This window comes from Triturus cristatus, chromosome 2_2 (genome assembly GCF_964204655.1).
Source record: "Triturus cristatus chromosome 2_2, aTriCri1.1, whole genome shotgun sequence".
Lineage (NCBI taxonomy): Eukaryota > Metazoa > Chordata > Amphibia > Caudata > Salamandridae > Triturus > Triturus cristatus.
This window is the reverse complement of record NC_140582.1, coordinates 24,330,821-24,346,288: the sequence shown is the minus strand read 5'-3', so window position 1 is coordinate 24,346,288 and position 15,468 is coordinate 24,330,821. Positions and strand designations below refer to the sequence as shown.

The window sequence follows — 15,468 nt, the reverse complement described above, 5'->3', positions numbered from 1 at the left end:
GGTATCCTCTGTTATCAACAGAGGATACCTGACCCTCATTACACATAGTATTGATTGCCCCCAAGAATACACTTCACATATGGCTCCTCACAGATCAAAAGAACTCCGCCAAAGTAGCCACCAGGCCCGTTGGATATTGCAGCGCCGGTCCGACGAGGAGCGCCCGATGATGAAGCATGACACCCCTAAAAAGGTGTGTGAGGGCATTAAAGATCTGGAAATAAGATCCCCTAGCGACAGATATCTCTAGGCATACAGTGACACCTTTCACGGATGTGCCTGTGAGAATTAAATAGAGGAACTGACAACCCTGTATATTTTTCAGTTATAATTGAGGAGCATGGGTTCAGGACCTCTCTAAAATATTAGCTCTTTGATTAGTTGTGAGGACAGATTTACAACTGTATACAATTGAAAGCCATTTTCTTAGACTGAATGGAGTTATATATATTTTTAAGTGTACTTTTGTTTTTTCTTATAGGGAAGAACACAGGATTACTCAATAATGAACAGCCAATGCTCTTACACCATGTGATGTGTCCTCAGTTTTACAGTTGGCTGGCTCAATGTTACTTTCATCGTACCGCTGAGACTGTACAATTTCTTTGTCAAAATGTGTAAAAAAAAACTCTCTAGTTGGAATATGAGCCTGAGTTCTTTCCAAATCCCCTTAGAGGCAGACTTTGTGTCAAACCATTCAGTGATCTGAACTTAGAATAATTTTCATGTTTCTTCTCTCCTGCCTTTTTTTTTTTAATCTGCCCTTATGAGAAATGCTCATTGATTCTCATTTGTCTAGTGCTAGACCGTATTTGGTGTTGGCTATTAATTAGATAAGGGCTTAGTTTCCGTTGCCAATGCTACTTTACATTTATTTACATTTTAAGCACTTTGAATCGATTAACTAACCAATGCCTTTTTGCTTACTGTATGTCGTTTTTCTGGGATTACATGATTTGGGTTTAAGGCTCTCATCTTTAAAGATTCACACGTAGCTGTGATCCATAGATTGGAACTTTTTATGCTGCCCTGTAACACACATTCTCCCACACTTCACCTTTGTAAGAAGTCATAATAAAGTGAAGCCAGGAACTGTTTTATCACAAAATCCCAACCGCCACCTAACTTTTGCCCTGTGGCGCCCAGCTAATGACCAGATAACAAGTGATAGAATCGGATAGAAATCCAGGTGCAGTCACTAAAAACACCTCTCATCATACACTATCTCCTATAACCTGGATATACTACAAACAAAGGACACTTTGTTATACTTCAAAAACTGCATTTACTGCCTGGTGGCTGCTATTTAATCCACCAGCTTAAGGCAGCCCATCAAATTGACTCACGTGCAGTTCAAAATAGTTCCTAATACATAACTGTAAGACTGGGCCTGAGGAAAGGCAGACCACCCAATCTCAGACAATCTTTCCTGCCTGCAAGACACTGTACAAACTTGGCCTGAGGTGCCTATAATTTTCCTTCTATAGAAAGGGCTGAGAGAAACAACCACCATAAAGACACTCGGCCCTACTGTCTAAAGATACAATAGTTGCAAAGTATAGAGACACTGAAAATGAAGGACCTCATAGGAGTCCTTCCCACTGTTGATCTAAACGACTGGCATTCACCCAGCACACAGACAGGCCCTGAGGCTGCTGCACCACGCTTGCACACGCAATGTAGCTATAGCTTGCCAACCACACCAGACCGCAGCCCCTTGCTGCTGCACACTTTCATTCAATTAAAGATTCATTAAGAGAAAGCACCAAGAAGAAAGAAAGAAGTGATGCGACGTTCTGTGCTGGTGAACCTGAAGAACACCACCGTAACTGACTTGTATCACTGACTGAGTGTACCCATAGACCTACGACAGGCAAGCCACAGACTTACAGCTATGACTTGGTGAAGGCCTAGCTGGAGAACAAAGAGTAAGCTGCATGGACATGTAAACAGGGTATCTACCTCTAGCTTCCCTGAGCAACCACCCAGAAACAGTCACTAACAGCCTGCGAAACACAGCATCCATGGCAAAGATTCACAAATTGCCTTACTAAGGCCAAAGACATCCAGCAACCTAAAGACACACTATGATACAAAGTCCAATCAATTACCGTCACCAACCACTGTCAAACCATGAACTAAAATCTCTGCAAATCCCCGGAGAGTCGTCGGCAACTATTAGAAAGCTACTTTACCAACTGGCAACAACATTCTGTCAGTTCCTGTAAAAGTGCATTAAAGCTACCACCTGAAGAGTGTCTAACAACCTGACAGGAGTGAAACCACCATCTTCACAGATCAAGAAGCACCCATGGGATTTCGGAATAATAGCCAGCAATCTACTCCCTCTATCAGCATCCTGGTCCACTTCTGAGCACAGCTTCACCATGCCCCCTATGCCTCTACATATTACATGAGCATCTAGGCAGTGGCTCATTGGCGGTCTTTCAGTGGCCCACACATGACACACACACAACACTAACACAGCCCACATTTAGACCCATTGGCGACACATTCAAGATGCCTCCCACGTGAGAGATGAACTTGCCGTTGCTTCACTGAAAGATATCGGAGTTAGAGGTGGCCCAGAGGAAGTCAAAAAGTGTACAAGTTCATCCAAGACTGCGTTCGAACAGTAAGGGAACACAACAAAGGGCAGCTTCTAAATTGACTCCACCAATGCTCCTGATGTACGGTTTGAATTTTGGACTCTAACCACAATGTTTCCCAAGCATCAGCAAGATTCACCACCCCATACTCATTTGAAATGATCCCATAGAGTACGCTGTCGGTACTTGAGCAATGATATCCTGCTGCAGCTGGCATCATTTGCCCAGTGACCCACCGCTGTCCTGGTGATTTGAAACAGATAGACTGACAGTGGTGTCTTCCGTTGTTTGTTTCCTTTTCCACTTCTGGGTTGTTTGACTTTTGTTTTTTGAGGAGGAATGTAGTGTCTGGAGGACAGGCAGAGAAGACTCCCTCTCCCAGAGGGCTGTACCTACATCTTCCTACACTCATCCTCAATCTCCTTTTTGTAAAGGTTTTTATTAACTTGTACAATAAATATTTACTTACTTACTACACTCATCCTCTTTCAGCGTTGTCACTAAGGTGACCCTGCAAATAAAAGGGAACTGGAAGCATACAACCTCGCTCCAGTTATCCTTAGGAACCTGGTCTCCCTGCGTTCTTATATTAATAAGATACAGGCCTAGTGCCCACAACACAACTTAAATAAATGTGAAACATGTTTAAATGAGTAATCGTATTAAAGTAATTGAGGTAAGCCATTTGATTTGGGTAAAAAAAGGTTTGCAACAGGAATGCACAGATCGAAGTCTATGGACGCATTTTATCTGTTAGGTGGATGATAAAATTCTAAATTACCGACACCATCCAAATGATGGTGTGCTGTCAGGACTAGAGGTTCAGTGTGTATAATTGCGTTAGGAATCGAGGAGGTAGGGCGCGGTCCTGGTGTGGCGGTGTCGAGGGTCAGGGAGCCGATGTGGAGTTGCTAGATGAGAAGAGGCACGCTCCTACTGTAAGGGCGGTAGGCGTGAGGCCCTGTTCTTCAGATTTGGTAAAGAATAAATGTATTGCTGCGTCGGGAAGGGCTCTGGTGTAGTGTGAGAACGGTAACACAAACGCTATTGCTGAGAAGCCGGTAATCCGGCTTGTGAGCTCAGAGATGGGCTGTACGGATGAGCGTCCTCCCCCTCCCCTGTGACCCGGCAGGCCGCGTCGCTCGCACTTCCTCTTCCTCTGGCCGGGCTGCCTGTGACACAGCGGCGGAGGCGGGGCTGGCGGTGCTGAGAGCGAGCAGGGCCTGCGAGCACCGGTGGCGAGCACGGTGTAGCCGTGAGACGGAAGAGAACCGGGCCTGAGCCGCCCTCACCACCCAGCGGCCTTTTGTTTCCGGGCTGCTTTCTGAGGTGCTGGGGAGCCCCGGGGAGGAGCAGCGCTGCCCGGCGCTCGCAGCGGCCTAGGATGTCCCGACATGAAGGTGAGTTACGTAGGGTTGGTGACACTCGCCGTGGCTAGAGGGGGAAGTATTGGCTCCGTCCGAGGGTCCATTGCTTTTGAATGTTAATGTCCTCCCTAGCGGCTCGCTTTTAGACAGCGGGTGCGCGAAATTGGGATTGAAGTTCCATCTGTTCTAGTGTGCTTGTGGGGATGCCGGGGGTGGGCGATTTTGAAGGGACAGGACTTCTCCGACAGGTGTTGAAAAACGACACTGAGCATTCAGTACCCCACACTCAATAAAATGTAGAAACCCCTCCCACCCCTTAGAAGTCCCGTAGCTTTCGAGTGGGACAACCTCCGTTCCACCACACCATAGCGTTTATTTGATGATGGTGGCCTCCTTCCTACATGGATTTTCGACCTACCTCCCACCCCCTTCCCGCAAAGCACGCACACGCCTATACATCTTAGTAACACGCAAAATAGGAAGAGGTGGAAGGCCCATTCGATTGGGCTTAAGCTCCCTCATACTTTAGAGTCTTTGGGTAGGCATTGGACCTTCTTCTGTCCGGGGTCTGCTCAGTAAAAGCCTTTAGCTCTATGTCAGAGGGGGCAGCATTATAATCTAGCCAAACAAGTTTAAATATGAACCGTTTCGTTAAGTAACTCCAAGAGAATAGGATCGGACTGCAAACCAAGGTCAGTCCAAGAAAAACGTTAAAACCGAGAATGCTTGGTGCCTGATTAGAATGGGGCAAAACATAGTTTGATCAAGGCACCCCACCCTGCTCTGAAAGCATGTCTCAAGACCCGGGAAAAGGCAGTGTCAGAATGGAGAGTCAGACCCAGGAACTTATATCGCCACTTGTTGGTTATATCGTAATACAACGTTGTGATATTTGTCATACATTCGGCTCAACAGTACCGTGACAACAAAGGTAGCAATATTGTTTATTCACCAATGAGTGTGATATGCAAATGTTCTCTGTCTTCAGTCATTATTATGGATGCCCTGTAACCTGCCATTTTCTCTGGCTGTGCTGGGGCATTTAGGCTCTTAATGGTGTTATGAAGAGCAGTAGCACTCCTCCAATCTCTTTGCTGGTCACCTTAGAAAGGTTCATAGTCCTCTCTTGGTCACATCCAGAAATGTATTTGGTTGCATTTTTTTTTTATCAGGGCGAGGTTTGCTGTGCAAGCTGATATACAGAATGTCACAGGTTCCCATAAATGTGGAATATTTGTGTTGGTCCACCAGAATAATATCTTTTCTCATGACTCCAACATATGATATACATGCATGCAATAAATTAAAAACAAATCATTAGCATAGTGACGTGTTCATTGCTCACAGACCATTGGTTACAAGCCCTTGCCTTAAGTGCATAAAGTGGACACACGGGGCCTGTAACTCCCAGATGTGCTGCATTGGTTGTACACCATGGCTACCCATATTACCCCTTTCCGCTACTTTATTTTGAAGAAATTCTTCCATAATTCCCTCCAAGCCCATGAGCACATAACACAGAAGGGGTTTTAAACAAACTGAGATGTGCATCGTTAAAGAGGGGTATCCTTTTTAATGACAAGCTGTTAGCACAATATTTGTGTCCTGCTGAGAGAAAAGTCTGTTTTACATACACTATTTTATTCCAGGACATCGAGAAAAGTATTAATAAGCATACTTCTCTATTTCTGTGCAAGACAACTTCAGTAATTGGTATAACTGCAGAGTTTCTATCACCCAATACCTAGGGTGTGTTTTTTGAAGTGAAGGAGATCACGTTTTGTAATTTGTTTTGTATATCCCCTTGTTGTTTGCCAGATTACAGTACCACAGTATGGACCTATGAAAAACAATTGCTTTCCACTAGGGCAAGATTTTTGTCCGTATGTGTAAGTTATTCAAACGTGAATATGTGACTCCCTAATGCAAATCCTTTCCTTTTTGGGTAAGTGCTGATAGGAAATTCAGAATTCAGTGAGCTGCAATCACAGTTAACATTACTGACCGTGATTTCGGTGTACAATTGTGTGTACACACTTTTGCAAATTGTAATCATTTTAGGCTGCTTAAAATGATCCTTGAATACTCCTTGAATACATGCACACATATGCAAATGTTTGCTTTCCAAATAAAATGTGCACAAAATGTTAGCAAACTGAAAAAACTGTTGTGATTTTTTTTTTTAAATACCCTTTTGCTGAGGAATCGTTTTGCAAAATGTGTTTGCTGCAAGCCAATACCCAAGGTCGATAACAGAGAATCGTTGTAAAAACGTAATGTGCAACATGAAAATAAATGTGGGGACTTGGTCATAAAAGTTCAGCTACCATTATATATCCTTGCATTTGTGCAGATTTACAACTTTGAGGAATTCCCAAGAGTTTACAGGACAGGAAGCCATACTCCTAGCAAACATTTGTGAATTCCATTTTGCTTGAGCAAATTTACACATTTGCTAATGCTAAAACCTATTAGGGATTGTAAGTTTATTTTCACAGATAACATCACAAAGATTTACCAATACGGCGCTGATACAATATGCCAAAGATACACAACTGGACTTAAAAGTCTCTTCTACTTTAGATATGCTATGTCTCAAACACTGCTTGCACATCATCCAGACCTGTAAATCCTGCGCCTTCCTGAAGCCCAACCCAGCCAATACAAAATTCCTATTATTTGCTTAGGACAACAAACAAGATACAGTACAAACATTGCTCAATTACATAAATCTTGAATGCTTTGAACCCCAACACTCACAGAATGCCAAATCCCTTGGAGTCATCCTGGACACCAATCTCTTCCTCAAGGAACACATTGGTAAAAGAAAAACAAAGATGTCTCATCTAAAGAAAGTCAAACCATTTCTTCCAGAAATCGACTTCCAAACTACTCAAGCCCTTGTACTTTTGCATTTAGATGGTGACAATGCCCTACCACATAGCCTTCCAGACGTCACACTGACCCCCCCACCCCTTAGGAACATCCTATGTACTGAAGCTGGTCTCATCCAGGGTCTGTAGAAATATGATCACATCACCCCCACCGGGATGGAACTCCATTGGCCTCCTTTGCCAGCACGCAACATCTTCTAAATCAGCGGCATCATTTGCAAAATCATCACAACCAGCACCCCTCCTTATATTGCAGACAAGCTTGCCATCTCTGGTGATTCTCGGCACACCCACAGCCAGGACACCATAAGATTTCAGATTAAGAAGTACAAAAAAGAAAACAAAACAAGACAACAGGCCAGGGGGCATATTATCAAGAACGGGGTTAAAATTATTGCCGCTTTAGCGGCGATAATGGGCTTGATAATATGCCCTAGAGAATTCCAATAGAAGCCCATGTTCACACCAGAACATGGGCTTCTATTGGAATTTTCAAGGGCATATTATCAAGCCTGTTACCGCCTCTTTCCTGCCGCTAAAGCTGCGGTAATTTTAACGCTGTTCTTGATAATATGCCCCTAGGCCTTTTCCATCTATTCAGCCATGATCTGGAAAAACAGCCCCTTATCTATCAGGACCACCAAGGCGCTGCTCCAATTTAGTAAAGAGTTGAAGACTCATCTCTTTAAAGAACATCACATATCTATGCACGAACCATCCACAACTCGGCTTCCTTTCCTTTTACTCTGACTTTAAACTTGCCTTTGACCCATGTACAGCATTCCGCTGCCTTTTGGCTTGTTCGTGCTATAGAAATAACATATATAAGCATAGATTCTTTCCCTACCACCTTTTATCACACCCAGGAAAAAGTTTAACATATGCCCATATGAAGAGTACATTTCCAACCATTTCAGGAAGGGATGGGATCAAAGAGGAATTGGTGAAAACTCTTCAACAGTGGGTGTGCTGACTCACACAGCATTACAACTCTTGAATTGCCTCTTCCCTCTCGCAGACCTGTGGTGGGGCTGTGTCGTTGCTGTGCGGTGTGGCGTGGTCCTGATAGCCTGCCTTCCTTCGCTGTGCCGGTCCTGTTGAGCCCGGACAACTACATTTCCCTACTGCCCTAGCGGTGGACCCGGAAGCTGCCGGACGAACTTTCGCACCTGGAGGCGTTTAAATTTCATCAGCGCCCCCGCATCGCGGGTCGGCGCCGGGAGAAGCCCGGGACAAGGGCGGGACAGTCTGTGACAGTCCGGGACTGGTCCGGGCTGGGCTGAGCGATACTGTGTGTATTTTACTTTGGAGGATCAGAACTGAGAAGACATCTCTTCTGGTAAACTGTTCCCCTGTTATATTGTCAAATAGTGTTATTAGGCCTCTGCATATTCCACCGCTGCCGATAACTATTACCTTTTCCCACTGTCACAATGCCTATCGGTCAAAGGGACCTACCTATATTGGGGACAGGCCCTCTCGACAACTATCTAGTGAAAAAGGTTACTAAAATAAATAGCGACCGAAGGGCCTCTCTGGGAATGGATAACCCCCAAGTCAGTACTCCTGATCCCCTAACATCTGTAGTGAGTCCGTTGGCAACTGGTACTTGCGAGTCACCCTCCACAGTCGCTGCTACAGTTACAGCTCTGGTTCATATGGATTCCTCAGATTTAGACGTACATAATAGAGAGTGAAGTTACTGACGAGATCACCCCCGACGTTAGACCCGTTAGGAAGTGTAGATAGCAGCCAAGTAATAGGGGGGGGGGTATATAAAGAAAAAAAAAAGGGGCTGACAATACGGAACGACTACAGGCCGATCTAGATGCGGCCTTCAATGCTCGTAGCGGCAAGAATGTTGTAAACACACCATTACACTCTGATCAATTCTCACAATTACTTACCTCAGTAGAGGTCTTACTTGAAGCTAAACTAGAACTACTTATGCAACCTTTAGTCCGGAGACTTGACATGGTCGCAGATGAGGTTAAGAGGCTAGGTGGTTTGTTAACAAAACACTTAAACCAGGTAGACAGTAATAAAAAGAAGGGGCAGTGTGTACCTGGGCAAGAGAGCTTAGCTATAGTAGAACAACAACAGCTACCTTCTCGGCTCCCTAATAATAATGCTTTAGTCATACCAACCCCCCCAGTGCCCACTGTATCCTCAAGCATAGTTACTCCACTAGTAAAGGAGTCGGTCCCGGCCTATAAAGGCGGGGGGGAAATGAAAAGTAGATCTATACATTTACCCCCGGCATGCTCCCCTTACTTTGTGGTTTTAACCAACGTACCGCCACAGGACAGTCACTCAGTCTCATTGCATAACGAATCACATGACTCCCTTAAGCAGAAATCTGTTTCTTGGTTGCATAGGAAGTGTGGGTTCCCATTTAATCTAGCTGATGATATTTTAAGCACAAGAAGAGCAAATTGGATCGGACCTTCCAAAAAATCCTGCACAGGTGAATATGTTATAGTTAATTTTAGATACACACAACATGTGGCTACGGTTTTATTGAGGGCCGCCTCCCTGGTACAAGATGTCAATAGTATTCAGGCGCGTCCCCTTGGTTTCTTTTATAATTACTACCCCCCTAGAGAACTCCTCCACCCTACAAATTTGAGAAATCACACACCAGTGACGGCACCGATGTCGTTCTCCCTTCAGGGTTTAGGAGCTGAAAATCAGTCTGTGTATGGGCCTAATATCCCCACGAGCAATCGGTTTGAGGCATTCTCTTTACTGGATATGTGCGACTGACAAGAGGTTAGTACCCGAGTGGGGGACGAGTCCTCACCCGATCAGGTTTCCCAGGAAGAAAACCAATTGCCCGCACCCCCCGTAGGTATTAACCCTAGTCATATGACTGAGGGTAACCGTAAGGGGGAAACAATTAAAATGTTAACATGGAATGTTGCGGGCCTACGCTCTAAGAGAGACAATACTTCTTGGTTAAGCTTTTTGAAAGACTGATATTTTGGCATTTCAAGAGACCTGGGAGACTGCTTGTGATTTTTGGTTGGACGGTTTTACGTCCTATTTTGTTCCAGCACTAAAACCGGTATCTGGGAGGGCTATAGGGGGACTAGTGGTTTTGCTCTCGGTGAAATTAAAAGGGTCAGTTAGCAGGATAACCTGTTCTTCTAATAATTTTCTTATCCTGGAATTTAAATTTACCGATAACACGAAACTACTATTAGTAAACTGTTATAACTCTCAGTATGGGGATTCGCCGAACGCTTATCTGTTATGGTTGGCGGATTTTTTAAATACTTATTCTTTGAAGCAAACCACTTTTTGTCATTATATTTTGTTAGGTGATTTTAATGTGCATTTATGTAGTCAAAATTGTTGTTTAACTGACATCGATGGGCCAGATTTGACATCCCCGCAACACTTTGAGCATTCAAGTAAGGGGGAAGCACTGGAAAAGCTTTTATCTGAAAATCAGTTGTATGATCCAGGCTTCTATGATCAAAGATCACGGGTTCCCACATTCACTGGCAGGGATAGCAATACAATAATTGACTACATATTTCTTTCTTCTGGTCTTTTAAAATATGTACTTTCTTACAATGCCATACAATCAATTTTTAGTGATCATAACCCAGTGGCAATCGAACTGCTAGATGGTCTCTCCTTCTTAAATACCTCAACCCCTCATATGGTGGACCTCGAAGTTAAGGCAAAGGATCAAGGGAGGAGGCTAAACTGGAGTAAGGTAATTCCAGGGGAGTTTTTCAAGTCCATTAAGCTAGAGGCGGCCATAGACTTGGAAATCTGTGGAGATCCTCATTCCACGGGGACTCAAGTAATAACCTCGTTTGAAGTTATCTGCTCCATAGTGGCAAATGACTTAACTAGAAAAAGTAGACCACCCTCTAAGAGTTTAGCCATTGGTTGGTTTGACCACAATTGCACTAAATCTTATAATAATCTTAAAGCGCGTCAGGCTTCCCCGAGGAATAAAACCTTGGTGTTGCAGTTAAGAAGCGATTACAAAAAAACGCTGCTGGTCCGGAAAAAAGAAATTAAACACAATGCTTGGGCCGAACTTATGGACAAAGCAACCCTAAAAGATAGCGCGAAATTTTGGTCAATCATTAATACTCCCCTCTTTTCCAATGTTAATAATAGTGTGCTGGAAACCAATATAGCAGAGGAGGACTGGCTGTGCCATTTTAAAAATATTTATGGCAGTGATCTTGATTTAGAAACCTTTCCTGGACAAGCTTTGGAACCCTCCCCTACTCCAGTTAGGTTTAGTATAGGAGAGGCTACCAAAGCTATTGAAGAATCTGCAGGAAAGAAGGCTCCTGGACCCGATGGAGTTCCTACCGATTTGTACAAGGCCAACTCATTGTTTTGGGCCAACATATTGACTAATGTATTTAACAACTCGGTTAGTGTGGGTTTCCCTAAATCTTGGTCTCGTTCCATTATAATACCGGTGTTCAAGAAAGGTCAAAGGGCTGATCCTAGATGTTATAGGCCCATATCCCTGTTAGACTCCTCCATAAAAATATTGGGGAAGGTTATACTTGCTAGGATAACGGGGTGGGCCACTGACAATAACATTCTGTCAGATGCCCAATACGGCTTTAGAGCCGGGCGGAGCACGGAGGATCAATGTCTGAACCTCCTTCTAATAACAGCTAAATACACTAGGGCGGCTGGGGGCTCCATCTATCTAGGTTTTATGGACTTGTCCACAGCTTTTGACCTTGTTAACAGGTCAAGGCTGTGGACAATGCTCCTGGAGATGGGACTCGACCGTTCCCTTGTGTATTTCCTTGCTGAGCTCCATAAAGACCTGAATGCCTCGATAAGGATGACGACCGAGGGGAAGTGCACGTCTAGTTTTAAGTCTAGTAGAGGGGTTCGGCAGGGATGCATACTAGCACCCATGTTGTTCACCTTATACATAAACGCCTTGGAGCAAAATCTGTTGGCAGTAACGCAGGATATTCCGCGCATGGGAGGTACCCCGATTCCGGTCCTCCTATACGCGGATGATGCTGTCCTGCTGGCCAGAACCCCCTTGGCCCTGCAGAGATTGTTGGACTCGTTTGGGGACTTCATGCATAGCCTGGACCTGGTGGTCAACAACGGCAAATCTCATGTTATGTCGTTGGGACAAGCAAAAAACAATGTAAAGGCATTTTTTTGTGGGGGAGTTCAAGTTTCAAGAGTGAAGGTATTCACTTACTTGGGAGTAGTTTTTGATGACAAGGGTTCTTGGACCCCCCAACTCTCAATAAAGGCAAATTCTGCGAGAAACTCCTCTGCGGCAGTACTCGGTTTTGCAAAAAGGTTGGGAGGAAAGCCGATAGAGGCAATATTAACAATCTACAAAGCTAAAACTATTTCTATTGTAAGGTATGGGGCATCAATCTGGGGTTATATCAAACATGACGTGATCCAAACGGAGGAAAATAAATTTCTGCGTTCTCTCCTTGGCCTCCCCAATTCAACTGCTTCTTACTCAGTCCATTTGGAACTCGGGATTGGTTACATAGCAGACATGATTAAATTAGCTCCTTTACTGCTATGGATTAAAATATGGTTAAACCCGAATCTTACTTTAAATCACAAAATCCTAAAGGACTGTATCCGACTTGACAACAGGAATAAAATCCAGTGGCTGTCTAACATAGAGTCGTTATCTACATACATTGGGAGACCTGATATTTTCTCTAACCCAGAAACTTTATGTAAGGCAGATCTCGAGTGGGTTAAATCTAATTTTATGAAATTAAGGGAGGCCGAGCGTGAGGGAGAGGAACTTCGTAAACCCTCTGTCAGGGCTCACGCTTTGGTATCCCAGTCCCCAGGGCTGTCTTTATACCTTACTATTGTTTCCAACCCTTTCCATAGATGGTTGTTGACCAAATTGCGGTTCAACCAATTACATATGGTTTTATGGGATGTGGAGGGCTGGAATAGACTAGAAGATGTTGCCCCATGTAAGTGTGATGACTTCTCTCCACAAGACACTATGCACTTTATGTTCTTTTGTCCTTTTTTTAAACACGCAAGGAAAAGATTTATCACTCCTCTGTTAAAAAGCATGAATTTTACACAATGTAAACCAGCCCTATTGTTTTTATACTTGCTTGAGTGTCCATTAATTATGTTTAGTGTTGCTAGCTTTTTAGTAGCAGCTGTTAGAGAAAGGAGGGTTAGACTAAAAATATTATAAGACGTTGATTCCCTCTAGCACTAGGAAATTAAATCTGTATTAGCTACTTAAGTTTGCTTATGATCAATTATGGAATTTTAATTGGAATATTTTTATCTGTATATTTGTATTTATTAAGATTTTAAATATTGTATTTGTATAGCATACTTTTATGATTTTAATTAATCGAATAAAGTGGTTTTGACTGACTGACTGGCCTCTTCCCTCCTACTTCCAGCCCATGTATGTAGATTTCTAGTAAGATGGCAATGTCAGAGCCTTGCTAGAATCTTAACCCTGATATAATATGAGCCCTGGCATAATCTGAGAGACTTTTATCAGAGGTATGTTATAATAAGAATTCTGCCATAATTTGTCACCTAAGTGCCACGAAAAAGGACAAGTGGATTTTTTTGACAGGACAAGTAACTTTTTGCAGCAACTTGTTCAGTGGATAAGTAGAATTTATAAAATTCACATTCCTGTTGATGGTGAAAAAAGTTCCATCTAGTTTGTGTTAAGAAATCTAAATTTGTTGAAATCCTGATCTTTTCTGTAGGATGCAAACATCTTGCTGTGCAGTTTTCCCCTCTATTTTAGGGCTTTTGTGGAGGCTAGAGTTGGTCATTTCTCCTACAGTGGTATTGATTATGGTAAGCTGGATGTCCTTTCACCTTTGTCCCTCCTGTTGAGGTTCTAATCCTTGTTGCTACAAGAGTATGAGTACTCTTGCATGCCTGATTTGAGGTGTCCTCAGAAATAGGAATACCAAAGACGTAGATTGGCAGTATAACTCTGAGTCAACATGCAGGCAGCATGGACAAGTACAACTATTCCTGCAGATCTCTTGCCAGACTTTTGCCCTCATTTACATTTTCTAATGAGCCATGTTCTGCAAACGATTAGCCATATATATTCAAACGGAGTACTCTGTGGGTGCTAAGCTAAGCTCTGTTCTCTTTCCGCAAGTCTTTCTCTCAGTTTTATACTCTTTTGCTATGCTATACACCACTGGTTCTTAACTTTTTGATTTCTGTGGACCCCAGCTAATCGTTACTGGAATCTGGGGGACCAACAATGAGTAATTTCTGGAAATTTGGGACCCCAGCTTAAGCAATTTCAATGATTTGAACTTCAAAACAATATAATATATAGAAACAACCATTCATCCAATAAACACACAAATGGCGAACTATTTATATAATTCACTAACCAATGTAAACAAATCAAAATTGTTATTTTAATAGGTGGGTTGTGGCTTTTAAATTCAAAGGAGGCCACAACAGTCCACACTATATGTTATATTTATTCATATTCTGATTTATTGCTCCCACAAATGACTCTCAGGATGGTAACTTAATTTGTGGCCTCTAATTTCAAATTCCTTTGCATTTACAGAAAGTTTGAATATTTCAATGTTAAATTCTGCTGCTTTATTCATATACACTTAATATTATGTAATTTTCTACACAGTCGCGGACCCCCAAGGGTCCCCAGACCATAGGTTAAGAACTGCTGCTCTACGCCTGCTGCTATACAGTAGAGGAGGACACAAATTGTGAAAATTCAACATCATGTAATTTGTTGCCAGTGTTTGTGTATCGCCGTAGCACGCTGTTTGACAAGCCCTCTTGAGCACAAACAGTTTTGGAGACACTTGCATGATTAGTTGTAAGACTTGGATGCCGCAGTATTACAGGCTGCTGTCATGTTTCATAAAAGAGAAATTCATAGTGTTGAGAAGCTACTGTAAGGCGCCAACCAAAATTGAACTCTAGACATGCTGTAATTTTGAACGCTGCTCTGAGGATGGATATTCTTGAGGCTGTGATCTACAGATATATTTGTAGTTTATATTTATTATTAAATAATTTGTGTTGTACATAGTGCTTGATGGTGCGTTATTCTTTTATGTTACTGGCTTTGTGTAATGTACACTACCATTATTATAGCATGTAAGTGTATTCTCAATCTTGGCATCATTTTGTGTGTGCCATCATTCTGTTGTGTTTCTCAGTTGGTTGTGTCAGGTTAGTATTGAGTTTGTTTACTGTTTAGGTTAAAAGTGTGTTTTTCTAGATTAGAATGAAAGTAACATGAGTTTGATCAAAGAATATCTTTGTAGTGTTATTTATTTGAACGGGTTACCAAAGGAGCTTTAAATTTTTTCTTTTGACTGGGTGATCTGTTGCCGTCCATTGCAAGGCAGGAGTCGGGCACTTTGTTTATATGCATCAGAAGATGGGTAGATAATTACTATCCTTTTTATGAATGATAAATATACCGGTTTAAATGGAGTAGTTCTGTTATGCATGTTGTGGGTGCACCATGGCACTGTTGGTTGGGCAGTGCTTTGTGTACTCCTTGGCTCATGCTGTATTGTGCAAAGGATGATATAAGAAATCTTATTT

At 42.8% G+C, this 15,468-nt stretch overlaps 1 protein-coding gene across 1 annotated transcript in view; it reads left to right on the top strand.

Moving 5' to 3' along the window:
• The first annotated feature begins 3,426 nt into the window (after nt 1-3,426).
• KCMF1 (potassium channel modulatory factor 1) overlaps nt 3,427-15,468 on the top strand; it is a 254,961-nt gene continuing 242,919 nt past the window's right edge. The window contains exon 1 of the mRNA XM_085640951.1: nt 3,427-4,009. Within this exon, the coding sequence (XP_085497077.1) occupies nt 3,994-4,009 (16 nt within the window). The 5' untranslated portion in view covers nt 3,427-3,993. The remainder of the gene's footprint in view (nt 4,010-15,468) is intronic.